General features: G+C 35.8%; 1 protein-coding gene across 1 annotated transcript in view; it reads right to left on the reverse strand.

The window, feature by feature from the left end:
* Positions 1–3,785: 3,785 nt before the first annotated feature.
* The window catches only part of HCRTR2 (hypocretin receptor 2), a 131,689-nt gene continuing 112,383 nt past the window's right edge, over positions 3,786–23,091 (reverse strand). Inside the window, exons 4-7 of the mRNA NM_001192677.1 lie at positions 20,047–20,162; positions 10,190–10,410; positions 7,387–7,508; positions 3,786–4,015 (exon numbers count right to left, since the gene is read on the reverse strand). Of these exons, the coding sequence (NP_001179606.1) occupies positions 3,786–4,015; positions 7,387–7,508; positions 10,190–10,410; positions 20,047–20,162 (689 nt within the window). The remainder of the gene's footprint in view (positions 4,016–7,386; positions 7,509–10,189; positions 10,411–20,046; positions 20,163–23,091) is intronic.

The raw sequence follows: 23,091 nt of genomic DNA on the forward strand, positions 1-23,091 counted from the left end.
TGTTTACATATATTGTTTCTGAAAAGAGATCTATAATTTTGCTCCATGCCATTTGAAAGCTAATGTACATAACCTAGCAGAATTTTTTTTTTCTTTTTTGACTTGTAACTTGTAGGAAGTAGAAAAGTCTTCTGTTGTAAAATTAACTGGAATTGCAAAGCTTTCTAAATGTTAATGGCTGCCCAGATTTTTTGAAATACAATTGATTATTATTATTTATATCAAGTGCAAAAACATCTATTATTGCGCTAGTATTAAAATAGTAATAGCTGTCCTCACAATTTGTGTCCAAAGTTATCTCTGAAGTTTGTCATTCTGATGTTGTCATTCAAGTTTATATACATTCAGATTACATCTTATAAGTATATTTTCCTTTATCTTCATGAAAACAATGTGCACTGGGAGTGAAGTTCAATATTATTGTGCCTAACACGTTTGTAATTAATTTATCCATGATTTATAACAGCTATTTAATACCCAAGAAACGTTCCCAGCCTTGGAGAATTTAGAAGCCATCTTCAGAAACTGAGAGTCATCTTTTTGCCAAGAACAAATGAATTCAAATATCAATATTGTCATAAATTTGTAGAAATTCAGAAATAATAAAGTTGAAATGGATCCTATATGAGGTAAAACTATTATTATTCTTACTGATAACAAAATTTCAGTGACACTAATGACATTTTAAATTCAATCTTTGAAATATAGCAAAGCAAGAGAGATACATATTCTATGTTAGCATCAACTAGTTCCAACATACTCCTTTAGGAAATCTCATTTGTGTTACTAACAGTACATAATGGGGTAATTAGTTGACCCTTTTTCCATAAGATTGGCAGGTTTGGGGAACACCTGTTTCTTTCCCCTTTGTCCTATTAAGGTCAGGACTGAATCCACACCTCTTAGGAGGATTCCTGCATCAACTAGTTGGCAGAAGAATGCATGGGCCGATAGCCCATTCCCACAGTTTCTTATAAGGACTGGTGTGTGTTTATTTGTTCTTTCCTTCTTGGAAAATTTAGACTTTTGTAAGGGTAAGTAAAACTGGAGATTTGAAAGTTTTAGTTAGAAACTCAGATCATCCAGCCAGCCATAAAGCACACAGGGCCTTAGAACCTGTCTCCCCACACTGCACTGGTAACACAGGGGCAAGTATTTCATGACCCATTATCTCTTTGACTGAGATGATGCTGAGTGGTTCTCAACATTGATACTCGCCTCTTCTTTCTGACCTCCAATCAGGTTGACAGTAGTGATGATAATGATCCCTGTTGTAGATACCTGGGGAGTAAAATACTTTATTTCACATGGGTTAGTGTACAGATGCTAGATGCTAGTGTCTGGAGCAGAGGTCCAAATGTGAAGACCCTTCGGAACCACCTGTGGGGATTGTGAGCACACAGATTCCTGAGTACCGCCCTCAGAGTTTCTGATCTGGGACAGGGTGAAAATTTGCGCAGCTGATGAGTTCCCAGGTGGTGCTGACAATGATGGTTCAGGAACCACATTTTCAGAACCACTGATTTAGAGCAAAGGAATTCTGACTTTTGAGTCCACATACCGTCACACAACGCACCTCTCTGAGCCTGTCTGTCTCCTCAGCTCTAGCTCTTGCTTTCTTGCCCTCTCTCTTCTTAAATGACGGTTAACTAGATATGTTAGGATCTGAAACATTTAGCTCTTACTCTGTGATACTACTTAGCTATTAAGGCATATTATCAATATTATTTGGCATTATCCGCAAACTGAAGTACTAGTTCCCATCACAATGTAAAAATCACAATTCTCTTTTCACACAGCATAAATAAGAAAAAAAAAAAAGTTCTCAGATATACAAAGAGGAGAAAGGAGAATTACAAAATTTGCTTTCATTGATATCATCCTGACAACTAGCAATATAATTTCAATAAACTTTGTTCAAGGGTAGTTTTTGCTTTGAAGAGTTAAAAGCACACAGTAATCCCAATTCTAAGACATGAAAACCTTTGATTATATTCTCTCTGAAAGTGATGAGTTGAAAAAAAGTAACAACAACAACAAAAAAACATAATTTTTATATTCTGTGAAAATCTTCATTAAATATTCTCCTTAATTTTTGTTTTAATAAAATAAGAATGCCTGCTACTATACTATAAGAAGAGCAACTGTCCACGAACATCTCTTTTACTTTTGATTTAATTTTAAAGTGACTATTTGAATCAGAATAATTTTGCAGAGAAGCAAATTGAAAATATTCAGTGCTTTGAACCCCAGATCTTCCACTTGCACAAAATATACTACACTCCCGTTCCTTTGTGTGTGAATTAAGAGCAAAACCCTGCATTCTCCTAGCTACCTGGCTCTCAGCTGCAGGTATGGATAGAATTCACTGACATCAAGAGTCACTCTAAGTAAACAGAAATAAAAAATTGCAACCTTCTTGCCCATGTCAGGGTAAGGACTGCCATCACTGGTTACTTCCTACTCTGAGTCTGAATCATCTCCCTGCATCCTCTACCAACAAGTTCCCCTCAGTGGCCTGGAGCTCTCTCAAAGGCATGTTCACATCCATCCTAACACAGTGGGTACCTTCTGGGAGGTGTTTGGTAAATGTTTGTATGTATGCATGCATGCTAAGTTGCTTCAGTCGTGTCCAACTCTGCGACGCTATGGACTGTAGCCCACCAGGCTCCTCTGTCCATGTAATTCTCCAGCAAGAATACTGGAGTGGGTTGCCAAATCCTTCTCTAGGGGATCTGCCCAAACCAGAGATCAAACCCACATCTCCTGCAGCTCCTTCATTTCAGGTGGATTTTTTTTTTTTTTTTTTTTTACTGCTGAGCCACTGGAGAAGACCTGATAAATGTTTATAAAATGTAAATAAATACAAATAATTACCACCAACTCTCCATGACATTAACCTGTCCAATATGGGACCCAGAGTGATTTGGTATTATACTACTACTTTTCTTTGTAAATTGCATTCTTAATTTCTCCTAGTAAGACCAATTATCTCATTTTTACTGGTTAGAAGAATGTGATTATGTTGTATCTTATTCTTCAATGTTAAAATCTTTCCTTAGGGATGGAAATTGCAAATTTATAGTACTCCAAAGTTTATGTATGTATACAGAGCCTTCCTGGCTATTCATTAAAATGAGAAATACTAGTCATGTAAGATATAAACCCAAGAAAACTGTGTAACTGAGTTACATAGTTAATGGAAGATAAAGTTGAATAGCCTATATATTTAGTGTTGAAATATATATTTTGAGTTATCTAATATAATATGCTATTTTGTATATAAATATACTCTCAGATATCACATCATAATGACACTTCTCTTTAGTAATTTTTTAAAGCTATAAAGTCAACTAACATATCTCTTGTTAATCCAGAGCTAGTAACTGCTACTTCTTTTAGCAACCAAAAGAAAATCAAAAGATAAGTTTGGGAAAGTTTTACCCACCAATTTGAAGGTAGATTCAAATAACAATTAGCACTGGAAATTTTCACATTTTAATTGACACTAATCCTGGTACGTGAAGTTAAAAGTGAAACAGCCTGAAAATAAATCCAGTGAAAGCTTCGACTTCTAACATATTTCAATCAAAAGTTGAGAAATGATTTTAAACTGACTTTATTTCCAAAGAGCAAGAGATCATTTTCCCTTAAAAAAAGAAAAGGGGGGAGCGGTCCACACAGTAGTTCTCGCTTCAGATCAGCAGCATAACAAAGTTTCTGTGTACAGAGGTTTAAAAAAAGAAGAGTGGTCCTCAGACATCCTTCTCCTAGGCGTCAGCCTCCTACCAGTTCTGGAGGGGCCCGGCGCCGTTGGCCGCTGGGAGGGTGCTGATACTCGTGAGAACCACCTGCTCAGACAGTTTCGACACGTTATCAAAGTTGCTGATCTGCGTGGTCAGGGACTTGCGGCTCTCCGTGCTCGTCCGTCCCCTGGCCAGCCGGTCCTCCTGGCGGTGATGAACCCCAAGGCAACAGCAAGAAAATGCGGCTTTAAATTCCTCTCGAAACTTTCCTGGATGACCAGGGAGAATGAAAGGAGAAAAGAATTTTGCAGTCAGTATCTTTTAACCAATCTCCAGTAGGGTACAAATGAGTGACTTCCTGGAGGGAAATCTACATGCGGGTGCAACATTTGATAAAAAGATAGAAAAAGGATATTTCTTTCTCGGAAGCTTTGTGCAATCTTTGTTAAAAAATCATTTATTTTTAAATTGAAGTATCTTTGATTTACAATATCATGTTAGTCTTAGGTGTACAGCACAGTCATTCAGTTATAATTTTTCAGATTCCCTTTTATGTTGTTAGAAAATAATTGAGTATAGTTCCCTGTGCTATACAGTAGGTCCTTGTTGTTCATCTATTTTTCTATTTGAAAGTAAAAGTGTTAGTTGCCCAGTCATGTCTGACTCTTTGCGATCCCATGGACTATAGCCCACCAGGCTCCTCTGTCCATGTAATTCTCCAGGCAAGAATACTGGAGTGGGTAACCTTGCCCTTCTTCAGGGGATCTTCCAAATCCAGGGATTGAGACTGGATCTCCTGCAATGTAGGCAGATTCTTTACTGTCTGAGCCACAGGGAAGACCTTGTATTTATATATATATATACACACACACATACATATATATATATATATATATTTATAAATAGTAGTGTGTATATTTTAATCCCAAACTCCTAATTTATCCCTCCCATTTCCCCTCACTTTTCCCTTTGATAACCATAACTTTGTTTTCTATGTCTGTGGGTCTATCACTGTTATGTAAATATATTCATTTGTATATATGTTTTAAGATTCCACATGTAATTGACATTATGATATTTGTCTTTCTCCATCTTAGTATGATAATTTCTAGGTCCATTCATGTTGCTGCAAATATACATATATTTAATGGAATATTAGTCATAATAATTAAATAATGCTTAGTACATTGTTGAAATGATGAAACATTTCCATAAAATAGTGAGACTGTTTTACATGCTCAATGTTTGAAGTTTGTTTAATGTTTTTACAGGCAAACTACATATATTTGTGAATGTGGGTTATTTTTCACTAGATTACTGTAGTACACTTGAGCACCAGCAGAAGGGTACCCAGAGATACTTAATAATTTCAAAACTGATGAAACCTATGCTGTACGTGGCCAAAGGTTTGCAGAAATCACCCCTGCATTGTATTGTGAAGAAATTGTTCTACTGACACAATCAGTTCAGCAAAATATCTAAAAAAGTACCTTAAACTAACTAGAAAGTTTCTTTTTGTAATCTGCGTGAAAGAAAGTGAAAGTGAAGTGGCTCAGTAGTGTCCTACTCTTTGAGACCCCATGGACTGTAGCCTGCCAGGCTCCTCTGTCCAGGAGATTTCCCAGGCAAGAACACTGGAGTGGGTTGCCATTTCCTTCTCCAGGAGATCTTCCCGACCCAGGGATTGAACCCAAGTCTCCTACTTTGTAGGCAGACGCTTTACCGTCTGAGCCACCAGCGAAGTCCTATAATCTGCAAAAGGCAGAACAAAAAAACTGAATGAAAAATAAAAAACCCTAGAAGCTTTTCCTTATCTTTAAATTATTGATGTCACACTGAAGAAGGATAACCATGAAACAGCGACCTTTCAAGTCTCTAAGTATAAATGACAGCACTGGAAATCACCATTTCTTGTCTCTGAACTTCGATTACTTACCTGGGTTATTGAGTGATTACAATCAGGGCCCAGTGACCTTCTTGCATCACTCTTAACCCCATCACAGTACTTTGACTGGTTCACTGGCTCCTACTTCAGACACTTCTCTCTCTTATGCTCTAATAGATTTCCCCTCCTTAGCGCAAGCTCAGGGCTTTAGGCACTCCTAAGCCCAGGGATTCTTTTTAAGTCCTGGCTCTGCACGCCCCTCCTCCTTTCAAACAGCACGTGAGCAGTGGGCTCTGGGTATCCCAGTCTGAATGTAGTCTTTATTTTGGAGACTGGAGGTGAGTGAGCAGAGGAAGGCTTGAAAAGGGTGAAATGAATGCAAAACACCCTTCACATATACACCATCTGATTTGCTGAAAGATGAAATAAAGCAGAGATACAGAAGGTGCACGTGTGCTCAGCTGCTCTGTGGTGTCTGACTCTTTGTGACCCAATGGACCCTCTGTCCATGGAATTTCCCAGACAAGAATAGTGGAGTGGGGTTGCCGTTTCCTTCTCCCGGGGATCCCCCGGCCCAAGGATCAAACCCACATCTCCTGCATCGGCAGGCAGATCTTTTACCACTGTGCCATCTGGACAGGCATATAGAGGGTACATGCCATGACTGAAAAAAAAAAAGTTATTTAAAAAAGCCTAATTGATTGTTCATTTTTCTTTTGAGGAGGACTTTGCTGGTGGCTCTCAATGCAGGGAGCATGGGTCCAGTCCCTGGTCAGGCCCCTAAGATCCCATATGTCACATGGTGAGGCCAAATAAATAAACAAATACAACTTTTAAAAGTGGCTATACCATTAAAACGGAGAAGGCAATGGCACCCCACTCCAGTACTCTTGCCTGGAAAATCCCATGGATGGAGGAGCCTGGTGGGCTGCAGTCCATGGGGTCGCTAAGAGTCAGACACGACTGAGCGACTTCACTTTCACTTTTCACTTTCACGCATTGGAGAAGGAAATGGCAACCCACTCCAGTGTTCTTGCCTGGAGAATCCCAGGGCCGGGGGAGCCTGGTGGGCTGCCGTCTATGGGGTCACACAGAGTCGGACACGACTGAAGCGACTTAGCAGTAGCAGCAGCATACCATTAAAAAGTATTTAGTTAAATGATTTTCATAATTATATTTATTCCATAAACAGAGATGGGTGGAATCTATGTGCGTGTGGTCTGTTTAATTCAGTGTTGTTTAGGAGGAATATAATTTTTGGGGTCAGTGAGAAATCTTGAGATAAGCCCAAGAGATATTAATTACCCACAAGAGAAATGTAAATACAGAGAAATACCTGAAAATACAAAGGTTCCAACTCCATCTCAATTAGGCTATAAATATTGGCAAAGGAAATGATATAAGCAAGGCTGTTTTATTTTCAGATAAAATGATTTTACATCTTGGTAAATCATAAGTTTACTATATGACAAGCAAGATTCTTATCCAGTTCTCACAATTTCACTTTCCTATTTCAACTTTTCTTCTAAACTTAATGGAAAAAAGTTACTTAGATAATTTTCTCTGTTAGGTGACAAGTATTCCTTCTCATAAGGGAAGGAAAACTAAAGACCAGTTAGATCAGCCAAAAAAAAAAAAAAATCCTCATTACATTGCAACTAAGCCCTTCCTGCAGTTCAAGAGTGTTCACACTTCTGGTCATCCATCCCTTGCCCTGGGCTGTAGTTTGTAGAGAAGAAACAGGTGAAAACTCACCACTGAGAAAATTATAAATAATTGGGTTCGCAGCACTGTTAGCATATACAAGCCAGTGTGCAAATGTAAACCAGGCATATACAGTCTCTCTGTCTTCCGTGTGGGTAAACATCCCAAACACTCTGCAGGAAAAGACACAGTAACAGGAAGTCAGTGAGGTTCTGGAAAGTTCCTTTACATAAGCAAAGTCAAGGGTCACCCAAGGCCTAGGTCGCAACCACCTGGCTCCAGTGCTGCCCTGCAGGACGGACCACTTACAGGCTTAGGTACCACAAGGCCAGAAGAACTTCAGCCCCTGAAGGGCACCTCAGGGCACAGTTAGTACTGTCATAAATCAAGAGCCAGCTCGGGTCAGAGAAGAAGGGGCTTTCTCCCTTATAAAGGATGAGTGCAGTAAGAATACGGAGGTGGACTATGTATCGCTCTCCCATCTTTCATGTTGTTTCTGTTCACAGTGGAGTAGTGTTTGTTAATATTCCATTTCATTTTATCCTTATGTTAAATTGAGAGTATAAGATTAACAATGTGCTCATTTCAGGAGTACTAGAAAGTGCTTCACTTGTACATATACATGCATTTCTTCTTTGTGAAGTTCCTTTCCCATCTAGGTTATTACAGAACATTGAGCAGAGTTCCCTGTACTATACAGTGCGTCCTTGTTGGTTATCTATTTTCAATAGAGCAATGTGTGTATACAGCACTCCTAAATTGCTGTCTGTATGCACTACTTCCTACTTTCATTTGTGCATTGATCAGAGTATTACATTTCTTCAACTTCAGTCTTAACGCTTTGCTGAAATTGGGCTTCTGGGATTTTTTTTTTTTTTTTTTTTTTAATATGCAGAGGAGAACTAGTTTTCAGTTGGCAAAATTCTGATAATTTCTTAAAATTTTTAAGTTTTAATGTTTTTATTCATTATTTTAAACTCTGACAAATATTTTATTACTATATCCTTAATGGTCATTTTTAAGATGTGTTCTTTTTTTTTAAATAATAGAAATTTTAATTATTTATATATACTCACACACATATACAACCTTCCTACATGGTGACAAATGCATATTTACACATCTCTTTCATGTCTAGCCTCGCTTACGCTTTATGACTTGACATCTGTCCGTAGAAGCTCAAAATTTACTTAATCTTTCTGATAATAGAACATAATGAATTTAATCATTTGACAAAATAATATTTGTTCTATACTTTGAAATATCTCAGCAATCAAATTCTATTCACTAGACAAGAGCAGGCAACTTGTAACTACTTGATAAATTTGTAGGCTGAAGATTATAATGCATTTCTTGACAGAGGTTTCGTCATTGAATGTGGATTTTGCGCAGATGATAGAAATGCATTGTCGGAATAACGTGATGTTCTATGGAGTACTCTAGTCTTACAAAAATATAATATATAGTGAGACAATGTGGGTAAATTGAATTAATGTTATGACCCTCTATCACAATATATCTTTGAAATAATATACAAACCAGACTTGCTTTAAAGATGTTGGTTTTGACTAGCCAGATAAACTGACTGCTAAGGAAAAGAATTAAGGATTTTATTTGTAAGAGAAAGAAAACAAAAGTATAAAATGAAAGGGCAAACAGAGACAAGTATTGGAAGAAAATGTGTGTGGTAAAGAGAAAAACAACTTTAGAGGTTATTTTCAAGTTTTCATTTTGTGACAGAGACCAGAAGACTCAAAAAACGGAAACTATTTTAAATTTAACGTGGGTTTTCTCTTTAGAAAGCCATTTATTTTCCTCGGAAAGGAAGGTCTGTAAGTCAGAAGAATAGACATATTATGGACAAGTAGGTATTTGGAACCAGCCCTCAACTAGGGCTGAGATGCAGGAAATCCAAGTGTGTCTTTGAGAGAGCAGTACATCCAATTTTCACTGAGTTTAGACAGACTAAAATAAAAGTACCAAAAAAAAAGAGAGAGAGAAAATCTATCCAGTATGTTTATAGGTTCTTAGGAACAAAAAACATCATTTTGCATCAGACTAGAATACATTTGTCTGTTTGGGACCAGCCTCTGTGCAACTATTAAGATAATTTCCAATAAAGATGGTTGAAGGTATCTGGGTACCACTGCCCCGTATCAGCTGATCACGTTGGCCAATTGTTTTAACTTAAACGCATATCTGCAGGGTTACAGGAACATAACTTTTCTCACTGAAAAGCTTTGTGTTGATTTTGGTTATTAACACTATTCACCTACTCACCCTAAACTTGATTTGCTGACTTCAGAAAAATGGATTTTCTTTCTTTCTGTTTAAGCATTCAAAACACAGTACATGCTGTGATTCCATTTGTATATGTGTGTGTGCTCATAAATGCACTTTTAAGTATAATTAGAACACTAACACAATTCTTATCTCTTTTTGTCCTTTAGATAAAATTCTGTCACCATTCCCTATGTCTTTGAGAACAAAGTTGGAAAACCCATTTGTTGTGATCAAAAAAAAGCTCCAAGCTGTAAATGAGTTTTTTGCATCAGAATTTTTTCTGCATCTGAGATTCAGCAATTAACTTGAAGAGGTCAGGGGGAACATCTGTTTTCTGTCTGTCATTCAATAGAGAATTAGCATGGATAAGAGCATTTAAAGTCCCAGCACTCTAAAAAGCTGTGTGTTCTTACCTGCTGGTAACAACAACACATTTGAGTTATCTGGCCTGACAAGCTATCTCGGCAGACAGCTTAGAATTTTTCTCTGGCTTAAAAAAAAAAAAAAGTCCTTAATTAAGAACCAAGAGAAATGGCAGATCTCTTCATCTTCAAATAATAAGTAGCTTTACCTCTTTAGCACATTGAGGATACTAATTGGGAGATAGCAAATTGCAAACACCAAGAGCACCACCATCAACATCCGGGCTGTTTTCCGTCTGGCTCGGATCTGCTTTATTTCAGCGGCCACGGCGCTAATCCTGGATTTGGTCTGCTGTCCGGGCCCCCGAGGCTGCGAAAGAGGCTGCAGGGCCTTCCATTTTCTCTGGACGACCGAAGATGTTCCAGGAATCTGAAAGGAGTGCAGATCCTTTATTGCTATCTGATTTAGGAAAGTTCCACTTCGGAGAAGTAATTGGAAGACATAGTAAGGAGAGTATCCCAGACACCTGTGGCCTGGGAGGTTTGCTGAGTGGAGTGTGTTCTGGAGTAAAACCGTCAAGCGCCAAGTAGGAGTCTGGGTGGAAACAAAACAGTTGCAACATCATAATTTTGTCAAGGGCTAAAGAGAGCTGCAAATGGAAAACATATCTCTTTATAAAAAGAGAAGTTGTCCCCACAAAGGAATATTTTTCAGTACTAAAAAGAAATGAGTTATCAAGCCATGAAAAAAATAGAGAGGGACCTTAGATGCATACTACTAAGTGAAAGGAATCACACTAAGAAGGTTACCTGTTGTAGGGTTCCAAATATATGATATCCTGAAAAAGGTGAACATACGGAGAGTAGAATGATTAGTGGTTGCCGGGGGTAAGGGGAGATGAATGAATTAGCATAGCACAGAGGATTTCAGGGCAGGGGATATACTCTGCATGATGGATACATTTCCTCACACATTATACATTGTGTCTGAATATACCATCTAAACACATAGAATGTACCTCAAAAGTGAATCGTAAGGTAAACTGTGACCATGATGGATAGATGCAGGTGCATCAGTTTTAACAAATGTATCACGCTGCTGGAGGATGGAGGGAGGGCAGAGATAGGAAAACTCTGTAACTTCCACTCAATTTTTCTGTGACTTTATAACTACTCTTTGAGAAAAAAATTCTTGATTTAAGAGAGAGAAATGAAAACTGGGGAAGCAGAGCACCTATTAGGAATTCTGATTCAGCTCAGATACCTGGTGTTGAAACAGACTGAACCCCTAACTAAGCAAGGTGATTTCAAAGTAACCTGCATGGCTTTCCATGCATCAGCACTGCCACCTGCTGGCAGATGGAGAGTTGGGACTTTTGTTAGGGTTTCTGCTTCTCCGGTTTAAGGTAAACCTTTAAATAAAAGGAATAAAAACAAAACAAAACAGTCTCTGTTGCTTATTATTTGTTCTTATAAAATTTCTCGAAGTCAACTTTAAAATTCACATAAAACCTTGAAAATCCCTTCCATGATCATTTCCAATAGCTGGAATTTGTAACATCAGTTACGCAACATGTACTTTTCCATTTCTTTTCAAAGTTATTTGATAATAGCAGGGAGTCCCTCCAAGTATAATATTGTCTTAATTATAAGCTCATTAAGATTGATAGGGTTTAGTGAGCAAAACAATAAAATTCAGTATGTGTAATTTTTTAAGGGGAAAATGTGCCAACAAGCACACCATAAGAACATCCTAGTTCTATTAAGATTATTCAGCTGCTGCTTTTCTCTCTGCACCTAAAGCCAGAACAGACCGGCGTGTCCCTATGGTCTCTCACAATGCATGTTGGATGGATTCTGTTGCTTTATCCCTCACAAGATCCAGGTCTGTTAGATAATCTTTAATTTGAGAACAGAATTTTACTTTGATTTCCATAGAGATGAATTGATATGATGTTTCTTTTGAACATAACTATTCCCTCTCAAAAAGGAGCAAATGAAAATAAGGAAAACCTGCCTTTAAATTGAAAAACATTTGACAAATGATTTATCTTTGGATTCTCTATGTTCTGCCATGTAGGCTGACCTATCACATCAAGGTGGCCCCACTCAATCTTCTTATCTATTGGCTGAGCATTCTTCCTCTTCCATGAGTCTTTTTTAAGCAGTCATTTTAAAAAATAATTGAGAAATTGCAATGGATGTTGGAAATTCCCAGAAGACCTCTAGCATGAGTAACCCTATTAATGTCTGCTAAATTGTCTTGAACTCTTTCCTAAACAATCTATAAGAGCATTTAAACTGAAGCAATCTATTATTCAGTGCTCCCCTGAGGGAAAAAGAATCAATATCTTACATCTGATGACTTCTGCAAACATCAGAAAAAGTTGCCATAAAGAGAAACTGGTACAGTGAGCATGACTATGGTTCCTGCAATCATAAAATGTGGTAACTATGTCCTCTCTTAGATGATAATCTAAATACAGATAGAAGATGCCAATCCTGCATACATTGTGAGAAGACATACAGTAGTGCCCACTGATAATTCATCTATGTCAAGAGAAAGTCAGTACAGTATCAATAGAAATTGTTGATGTTAGCTGAGCACCAGGAATGATGCAAAATCTTGAGTTATTACTAATGCTTTCTTTAAAAAAAATAGCTATTGTAAACCCATTTTACAGATTATCAAGCAGTTTTGAGAAAGATTAAATAAAATATCCAGTCTATATCTTTAATAAGTGACAAGCGAGAATATGCACACAGAAGTGTCTTATTGGAAAGTTCATCTTTTCCCATTGTGATGTACTATTTCCGTCTACAAACTTCAACACAATCTGATATGAAAGTTAACAATTTTTAAAGTACATGCTTAGTTATATAAAGGGGCTTTCCAGGTGGCTCAGTAGTATAAGAATATGCCTCCGATGCAGTTGATGGAGATTTGATCCCTGGGTCAGGAAGATCCCCTAGAAAAGGAAATGGCAACCCAACCCATGGACAGAGGAGCCTGGTGCACCACAGTCCATGGGGCTGCAGAGTCAGACATGACTGAACACACACTTTAATTTTTAGTTACATAAAAGCAATAATAGTCATACAAAAGGGCTTTTGAGAGACTCAGGCCATTTGTCCGCAGGGGACGGTCTTTTCCTTGCCATTTCAGCAAGGGCTAAACAATTGCTGACTGTGGGAAGCACACACACATACTATACAAACACAATGCATAACGTTATACACACATGCACACGCAGTACACACAGAGCACACACACCCAAACCCACACGCACACTGCTTTTATTCTACTATTACAGTTAAACTTTATAATCACCCTTGATGTGAAAATACATCCCGGAACAGGTATTAACACAGTTAGGAAATGAAAGTATCATGTACATGATGGCCCTTGAAGCCTGCCCTAAGGAAGTGTTTGTGGCCAGGAGAAGCAAACACGCTGCAAACATGAAAACGGGCATAAAAGAATATTGTGAACAAACACTGAATTTATATGAAATGAATAAATACAATGAAAGAAAAGGTAATTAAACTGACACCTGTTTGTTTTTACAAACCCTGTTACAACAAAGCAAACCAACAAACAAAAACTCCAGGCTCAGATAGCCTCACTGATGTAATATTCAATCAAAGCATAAAGAATAATTTCTATCTTATTTAGACTCTTTCTGAAATTCAAAGAAAAGATAATATTTTAATGAATTTTAAAGATGCTAGTTACTCTGATAATCAATACTATGAGAACAAAGGAAAACCATTGACCAAATAATTCACATGAAGAGAGAGGAAAAATTCCCCAAAATATATATTGTTAAACCAAATCCAACAATATACAAAAATATAATAGATTTGACTCAATAAAGCAATCAAATTTATTCTGGTAATACAGTATGGGTTTAACATGAGAAAAAAATAATCAATGTAATTTATCATATTTGTAGAAAAAACAATGAACATCTTATTAAAGAAAGGAAAAACATTTGAAAAATTCAACAACTTCAATGTAAACTAGTAATAAAATCTTTCTCAACTTGACAAAGGGCATCTATGAAAGGTTTTTGGGCTATCATCCAACTCAGTGCTAAAGATGAACATTTTCCTCCAAGACTGGGAACAAGCCAGCAAAGGTTTCTCTCACACATCTACTCAACATTGTACTGGAGATCCTAGCCAGTAGAAGAAGACAATCTAGATAGATAAAAGGTATATAAATTGATTCTATTGAGAACACATATTGCTTACAAAGAACGTCTTAAAGGATTTATAAGAATGACACTAGAACTAAAATCATAAATTTAGCAATACGCAGGACCCTAAATCAGTAAACAAAATTCACTATATTTCTATATACTAGTGATAAATGATTTGAAGTTTAAATGAAAAATAACACAAATTTCAATAGCAAAACATGTATTCTAGAAGTACATTTAGCAAAATGTGGACAAAACATGTATAGATAAAATTATGAAAATTTCTAAGAGCTATTAAAAAAGACCTAAATAAATGAAGAGATGTACCATGTTCACAGATCAGAAGATTTAATATTGTTAATATGTCAATTTCTCCCAGTTGATCTATAAATTTAATGCAATAAATCTATTCAAAATAATAGCAATCTTAACTTTATGACTCCCTTATGACAGCTTATTTATTTATTTATTTTTTACCTTGGCTCTTCTTTTTTAGTATTTAAATGCACATGCTAAGTTCTTATGGTCAGGATCATAACCACTTTCTTTGTCTCACTGAAATAGGATAATGTACTTTTTTACTATCTGAATCACATAAAATATGTTGAAGCTTGCTTTATAGCCTATCATATGATCTAGCCTGGAGACTATTCAGTGTGCACTTGAATGTGTGTTCTGTACTTTTGAAGAATATCCTGTAGATATATTAGGTCTAGTTGACTGACAGTTTTGTTCAAGTCTTCTATGTCATTATTAATTTTCTGCCCAGTTTTTCTATCCATGACTGAAATATGAGTGTTGACATTTTCTTTTATTATTATTGAATTGTCTATTTATGTCCGTAATTCTGTTAGCTCTTGCTTCATGTACTGTGGGCTTCAGTTGTTAAATGCATATAGGTTTATAAATGCATATAATGCATTTATAAATTATTATTTATATTTAAATGTTTTAATTTAATTTAATGTTTTTTTAATTTAATTTAAATGTTAAATGTTAAATGCATATAAATCACTCTTAATTGAGTGATTTATCATTATGAAATATCCTTCTTTATTTGTAGTAACACTTTTTATTAAGCTTCTTTTGTCTAATATTAGTGCAGCTACTTCAGCTTTCCTTTGGTTACTGTTTGCATGCATGCTAAATCGCCCCAGTTATGTCTGACTCTTGTGACCCCATGGACTGTAGCCCACCAGGCTGGGATTCTTCAGGCAAGAATACTGGGATGGGTTGCCACATCCTCCTCCAGGGAATCTTCCCCATCCAGGGATCTAACCCACGTCCCTCATGTCTCCTGCATTGGCAGGCAGGTTTTTTACCACTAGTACCACCTGGTACTATACTGTTTGTGTAGTACCTCTTTACTCATTATTTTACTTTTAATCTATTGGCATCTTTTGTAGATAGCATACAGTTGGGTCGTCTTGTTTGTTTATCTGTTCTGCCAATCTCTAAACAACTTCATTCATTTACATTTAATGTAACTATTGAGAAGGTATAATTTAATCTATACTTTTGCTTTTTGTTTCCATTTTCCATACACATGTATGGAAATATATATATTATATACATATATATATATTAGTGTCTATTTTGTTCCTCTATTCCTCTATTACTTCTTGATCTTCTGTTAAACAGATATTTTCTAGTACAATTTTTATTCTGTTGCTTCTTGCACTGTATACTTTTTGAGTTATTTTTTAGTGGTTGCCCTGAGGACTACAATTGACAACTTAAACAATCTGTTTGGATTAATGTCAAGTTAATTTCAATAGTATACAAAAACTTTGTTCCAATATAGCTTCATTCCCTCCTTCATTTGAATTACATCTTCATACATGATAAGCTAAAGATTCACAGTTTTGTAATTATTGCTTTACAATGTTATCTCAAGCCCAATAGGAGAAGAAAATAATTTCAAACAAAAATACATTTATACTCTCTTCTATATTTACATACATAATTATTTTTATCTCTATGTGAACTTAAGTTACTGGCATTTGATTCTGCCTCTGTAATTACCATTTGCTGTTTATTTCCTCATACTAGACTGACTGATTAGCATCTAATATTAATTATTTTAAGTTCTTTTTGAAGAATGTTGAAGAATAAAAGGTAGCAGAAGAGAATGTGATAAGAATTGGAATGAGTAATTCTTTCAAAAATTTAATCCTTGAGCTAGCTGCTTAGTCATATCTGACTGTTTCTGAACCCATGGAGGAGCCAGCCAGGTTCCTGTCTCCATGGGATTTCCCAGGCAAATATACTGGAGTGGATTGCCATTCCCTTTTCCAGGGCTTTTTCCCAATCCACAGATCAAACTCACATCTACTGTGTCTCCCAGATTCTTCACCCACTCAGCCATGAGGGAAGGCCCATGGAAATTCAGTTCCAGACTCAAGTATTAGGACAGTTCATCCCTAGTTGCTCACGCAGTCCCAGATACATGGTAGGTTGTCAGTAAATATGTGTGGGATGAATTGGCATGAGTTCACATAAGACTGAAGTGTTGAATTATATAAGAGCTAGAACTGAAAAAATGTTGTCAGATGCACAAGAGTAAAGATTTAGTGAGTCTTACAAAGAGGAGTTCTAGAGTCTGTAGAATTTCTAAACTGACTGAATTCTCTGAGTCACATTGTCAAAAAGAATATTTAAAACTTGTTTAGAGCAAAGCATTGGATAGTTCTTTTAATGAGGTTTAAAATCCTTGAGAAAGTCAGACAAGGACAAACACTTTGTTCCCTAATAAACTAACATTTAGAAATTTCAAAGAATGTAACAGATTCCATATATCTCTATAATTTTGAGCAAATAGGACAGGGCCTCTGTTTGATGGCTCATTTGATGTAGCCTATGGCACACATAATGCCTTGGAATTCTGTTTATAGACACTCACAGTTGAAATTTGAGAGTTGCTCAAGAAGAATTCTACATAATCACCACTTGAGGTTAATTTACTTTATCATCATTGCTAACGTGAGCTCAGATGAACTCGTTGTTTTCCACTGCAATCTGTTTGTAAATGTTTTTAGTTTCACAGCCCAAACACTTTATTGCAAATCTTCTGGATCACGTGGCTTGTACTAAACAGGACAATTCATTAAAAAAAAAATGGACTTTTTCTAAATCTGCAATATAATTTTGAACTTACTTTAGAGTTTGAGAAATGGAGAACTAGAATGAAGATGTAAACTGGTTGGGATTTGGCAGTTACATAATTATTTAATAAGTACTTTTTGCATACATTTTTGTGTAAGCTAACATGTTAAGTGTTGGGAAGATGATGAGCAAAACAGATTCATGTACATACAAGAAATTTGGAAGTTGTGTCATTCTGTAAATAAATAAACAAATATAAGCATCTATTATTTTTAATGCATGCTAACGAGTAAAAATATGAAAGTAGGGATGCACTTAACACTGGGAATATTTCTCGTTAAAATGTCAGCCTAAATCTACAATATTTTAATGCCTACATGCTCACCAATGTGTTTTCTAATTGTTCTGTGAACTTTGTTCTCAGTGACTGAACAATGGATTCCCTTCTTTGCTCATCTATCAAAACTCTCCCAGCACTTTCTCTCATTCTTCCACTAACTTTTTTCTTGTATTTATTGAGCAACTGGAATGTGCTAAGCACGTTCTGGTTGTAGGGCTACTAGATGAAGACTAGTCTGTACACTCTCTGTCTTAGTAGATTAGAACAGACAGACAAAAAATCATTATCATGTTACTTAAAAGTGCTATGAAAGGTCTATCTAAGAAAGCAGTCACAAACATCAATTCAAAACATGCTTGTTATTTTAGAAATATAAGCAGAGTGAGTTGAAAGGCCAAATAACAGCGTGTACCATGAAGATATTTTATTTAATAGCACTTTCCATGCTTGAGGCACTTGAATTGATCCATCTAAGTGTATTGACTCTGTGGGCTGGATGCTATGCATCCCGCTTGGCACAGAAATTTAAGTAATTGACAGAACTCATGCATGTGCTAAACTGAAGGGTTAGGATTTAAACTGATGCAGTCTGGACCTTCAGTCTGAATTTTTAATTTCTGTATTATATCAGCTCTGGTCATTCACTTGCACAGCTTGTAAGGAGATCTCCATTTGTTCAAGCTTAACCATGTGACTTGTCTGAGCCAATGAAAAGTGAGACTTAGCATATGCCAGTTCAAAGCAAACATTTTCAAAGAATTTGCATGTTTCCTCCAGCTCTCTTGCCCTTTCCCTGGATCCCAAAATGGCACACCCAGGGGAATGCTGTTCCTTTGGATGAAGTTCTGAACCGAGAAGACCAGGGGAGCACAGTCACAGTCATCCTCACCACTGATATAGGACATGAAGGAGATAAGCTATTGCAAACCACATACCCTGGGCTTTTTCACAGCAGAGTAACTGAGCAAAAATGGAACAGTTTGAAAACACTTACCAGAAAGTGGGGTACAAAAGGAAAAGATACTAAAATATTTGCAGTTGACTTCATGGCCAGGTGGAGAGTGTTGAGGAAACGATCTCTAGGATCTGGAAAATCACCATTCATGGCTTATAGTGATACACATTTGTTACTTTAATTGCAAAGATTGGGGAACAGAATGCATTTATAAGATCATAAAAGAATTGACTTAAAAAATTAGAAGAAAACATTCGGAGACATACAGTGTTGAAAAATGCAGCTGTTGCTCCTATGAAAGGATAAAAGATGATCGTGAAAATTGCTTTGAATAATAAAGGATGAAGCAGATCCAAATTAAGACTCATATTCACCCCCAAATAAGGTTTTATGAAATCCTTTTAATGAGGGAAGTGGCCCAGTAAATTCTTTCAGTTGGATAAAATATGTCAGAGCAAACAGACTAAGAACATGGCTTTCCACAAACTCAAAATTTAGAAAAGGAGACAGATACATTTCTGAGAAATGTGGCATTTTAAGAAACAATTTGCAAGTATAAGAAGCTGAGTTATATCCTTTGCCTGTCCCTTTATGAAACACTACATGTTCCTTGATTTCTTTCAACTCATCAAAATTCAGCTTAAATGTTACCTGGTCTGAATTAGATCCACCTCCACTAAGCTTTCCTCTGATCTTCTGTGGCTTATACTTATTAAGGTGATTTTTATCCTGCAACTGACTGTTTCCTTCTTCTAGACTATGAATTCATCAGTGCCACAGACTTGAACTTTTATCAGACATGCAAGTGAAAGAAATGAAACCATTCGATGAATGAATAACCAAATGAATGAATACAGAGAAAAATTATATAACAAATTTCAGTACTCTCAAATCAGCACTATAAAAATTTTCTAAAGTTCTCAATTCTGCCTGGTTCTTCTAAACAAAATAAAATCTGTGAAGTTGGAGATTTACCCACATAATAAAAATGCATTATATAAATATTTGCTTTCAGTCTCAGGAAATTTTAAAGGAATTTTTATTTATTTCTCATAAAAAGTAAAATGTAAAATGTTAGTCCTAGACAAAAATCAAGTCAGCTAATCACAGAGGTTTAAAATTTAGCCATTAAGGCAGTTCATAAAATAACATTTCCTAAATATCACTCTTAAAAATGCCTAGACCAGGCAAGAATATTGAATGGGTAGTCATCACCTTCTCCAGAGGAATCTTCTCAACCCGGGATTGAACCTGGGTCTCCTGCATTGCAGGCAGATGCTTTACTATCTGAGCCACAAGGCAAGCCCATTTTCATGACTAGGTCTTCATTGTTTAGTGGAAAACGTTATTAGAAGATCACACAATCCTTTGCTAAACACATTATATTGGTTCAATTCACTCAAATTTTGTTTTCAAGGACATTGTAAAGAAAACACAAGAAAAGTATTTGAAATTACTTACTTGTCTGCACCAGAGTTTACGAAATATTTGTAGATAGGCCAACACCATAAGACACAGTGGTGCCATGTATGTCACCAGGAAGAAACAGATGTGATACATCTTGGGGTAAATTTCACCTGGAATGAAAGTCAAAATAATACAGTCTTATGTTATAATACATAGATTTTTTAAAGGTACATTTGTCAATGCTTTGCTTTTAAAATACATGTTACCTTCTGTATGATTTTACTGTTGTAATATATACACAAAGGGAAAAGTGATTAAAAATAACAGCTATTTACATTTAAGTACTAAATGCAAAGTCGTACTATCATTTAATCTACTCAGAGAGAAGAGGCAATTAAACATTATTTTAATTTGTGCTACACAGTCTATCCAAAGCCAAGTGTTCATTTATTGAAAACCTGTTTTTTTTCTCTTGATTACATCGGGCTATTAATAAAAAAATTTGGATTGTCTTATATTTGTATTTACAAGAAGGGACATTATTCAAATTTTAATTGCTAAAGCTTTTGTTAAAATTGCAAGAGACTGTAAATTAAGTTGATTCCTCTTAATTTCTTTCTTAAAAATTGGCAAATTATTCCCAGTTGTATCTGCAAATACAAATTTGGAATGTTTTTTTAAAAAAAAAAACAGCAAAAATTTGATAACAATTATTTTTGTTGACTTCCTAGAACATATACAAAATGCTTATTTAAGTAAGTCGTGTTTGTGTGTTAATGCATGTACTTTTAATAACAATGAAATTTTTAGGATTCTTTAAAGTTAGATTTCAAACCAATATGGGTATTTTCTTATCAATAAGGCATAAGCACATCTAGGATTGTAGTAGTTTCTTATTTATCATTAATTCTATGTATACAGGTGATATGTATCACAGATTAAGGCATTTATTAAGGAACCAATCGAGTGGCACTGTGGCTTAATATTAATTTTTAGCTTTTCTAAAATATATCCATGGCTGACTTTTAAAATACTTTAAAGGATATTTCTCTTATACTAGTATTTGAATATATCACAGTGATCCAGCTACTTTTACTTAATGCAAAACAAGAAATGATATATACTAGATGGATACCATGGATATTAAGTGCCACTAACTAGATACAATTCTAACTAAATGCTAGCAAAATAGATTTTTTTTAATTCTAAAAATTACATAACTTATTTTGAGCTTGATACTGACAATGGGATTGGTTCTATACTATTACGGAAGGACAATGCTATCATTTTTATAGATTACATTTGTTCCATTACTTCAGAGAGTATTTTGAAGCATGAAGACTCAGTTATGTGATCAAATGTGATAACAGCAATTTATCCTCAGGTTTAGCCAAAAATAATTATGCTGATGACCATAATCGCTGATAACAAAGGTTGACAATTCATTGACTTCTTACTGAATATATTTTAAACGTATCAATGAGTTAAATATCCTCCATAATATTGATTTCATAGTCTTGTCTTCTAGAACTTAATAGTCTTATTTTTACTCTTTTTTTTTTAATTTTATTTTATTTTTAAACTTTACATAATTGTATTAGTTCTGCCAAATATCAAAATGAATCCGCCACAGGTATAAATGTGTTCCCCATCCTGAACCCTCCTCCCTCCTCCCTCCCCATACCCTCCCTCTGGGTCGTCCCAGTGCACTAGTCCCAAGCATCCAGTATCGTGAACTGCCTTCTTTCTCAGACAGATATTTTTCTCCACTGCTATCTTTAGAGAGGATGGCAAGGTGCGTGTGGCGCCAGGAGCTCTAAGAGATCAACTTGAGGTGTCATTTTTTACTTCCTCGGGGGCCCAGGTGGCTCACGCTGAGCTCATCAGCTTCTAACTTCCTTTCAAGTTTGTCCTGTAAAACAGGCCAGTTACATAAAAAGTGATAGAATCTGAGCAGCCTGAAGGGAGGAATAACAGACATCCTTTTCCTTTGAAGCTCCACAGTCCATGCAGCAATAGGGGAGCCACTTTAAAAGGAACTGGAGAAAAAAAAAATAAATAAAAGGAACTGGAGAGTTACCTCGGCACTTCCCAGGCACCTGAGCGGCTTTGAACTTTTATTTGTTTTGAAGAAAGTGTCACATACTCTTCCTGCATAAAAATGTACCTTTGAAGCATACATACCCATGAATCCCTGATGTCTGCCCCAAACTAAACTGAGTGAGTGGAGCCAGGTAGATTTCGTAGGTCATTTGTTTTTTAAATGCATAGATGGATATCAACACTATGATAACAGTTTGCAGTTTTAAACAGATGGGAAACAAAGCTCATTCTGCAAGTGGGATATTTATAAATAGCTGGAAAAAGATGTAATTGACTGGTAAAGGCATATTATGATAATGAACGCCAACACAGACAAAAGTTGATAAAGCAAAAATTATATTTGCAGGCTAGGATAGATTGTTTTACTCAAGAGATTATTTTAGATAATTGGTGAAACATAATCATCTTAAATTCCTCATTTCATCCTCAGAGTCTAAGCTAATTGAAAATCCAGAAATACCACTGAAAGTTTAAATTATATGTTAAAACTATCTTTGATTTTTCTCTGCACTTGATGAGAAATATCTTTTATATATTTTAAGACATTAATATGTCTAGAAAGGAGCTACATAAAATGTATTCACTTAAGCATTCCCTAAATTAGAAAAAGATTAAAAGCTATTAAAAATTGTTGTCTCTACTCAACCGATAAACAGGCATAATCTGCATATAAATTCTTGTATATATACCAAATCAACAAGTAAGGAGCGAATGTAGATCTTTCTTTAGTTTTGATGTATAGAGAGAGAAACATGGAAACTTAAATTACCATATGTAAAATAGATATCAAATGGGAATTTGCTGTATGTCTCAGGGAACTCAAACAGAGGGTCTGTATCAACCTAGAGGGGTGGGATGGGGAGGGAGATGGGAGGGAGGTTCAAGAGGGAGGGGACATATGTACACCTATGACTGATTCATGTTGATGTTTCACAGAAAACAACAAAATTCCGTAAGGCCATTAGCCTTCAATTAAAAAATAAACCTAAAAAATCA

Source organism: Bos taurus, chromosome 23 (assembly GCF_002263795.3).
Source record: "Bos taurus isolate L1 Dominette 01449 registration number 42190680 breed Hereford chromosome 23, ARS-UCD2.0, whole genome shotgun sequence".
Classification (NCBI taxonomy): domain Eukaryota; kingdom Metazoa; phylum Chordata; class Mammalia; order Artiodactyla; family Bovidae; genus Bos; species Bos taurus.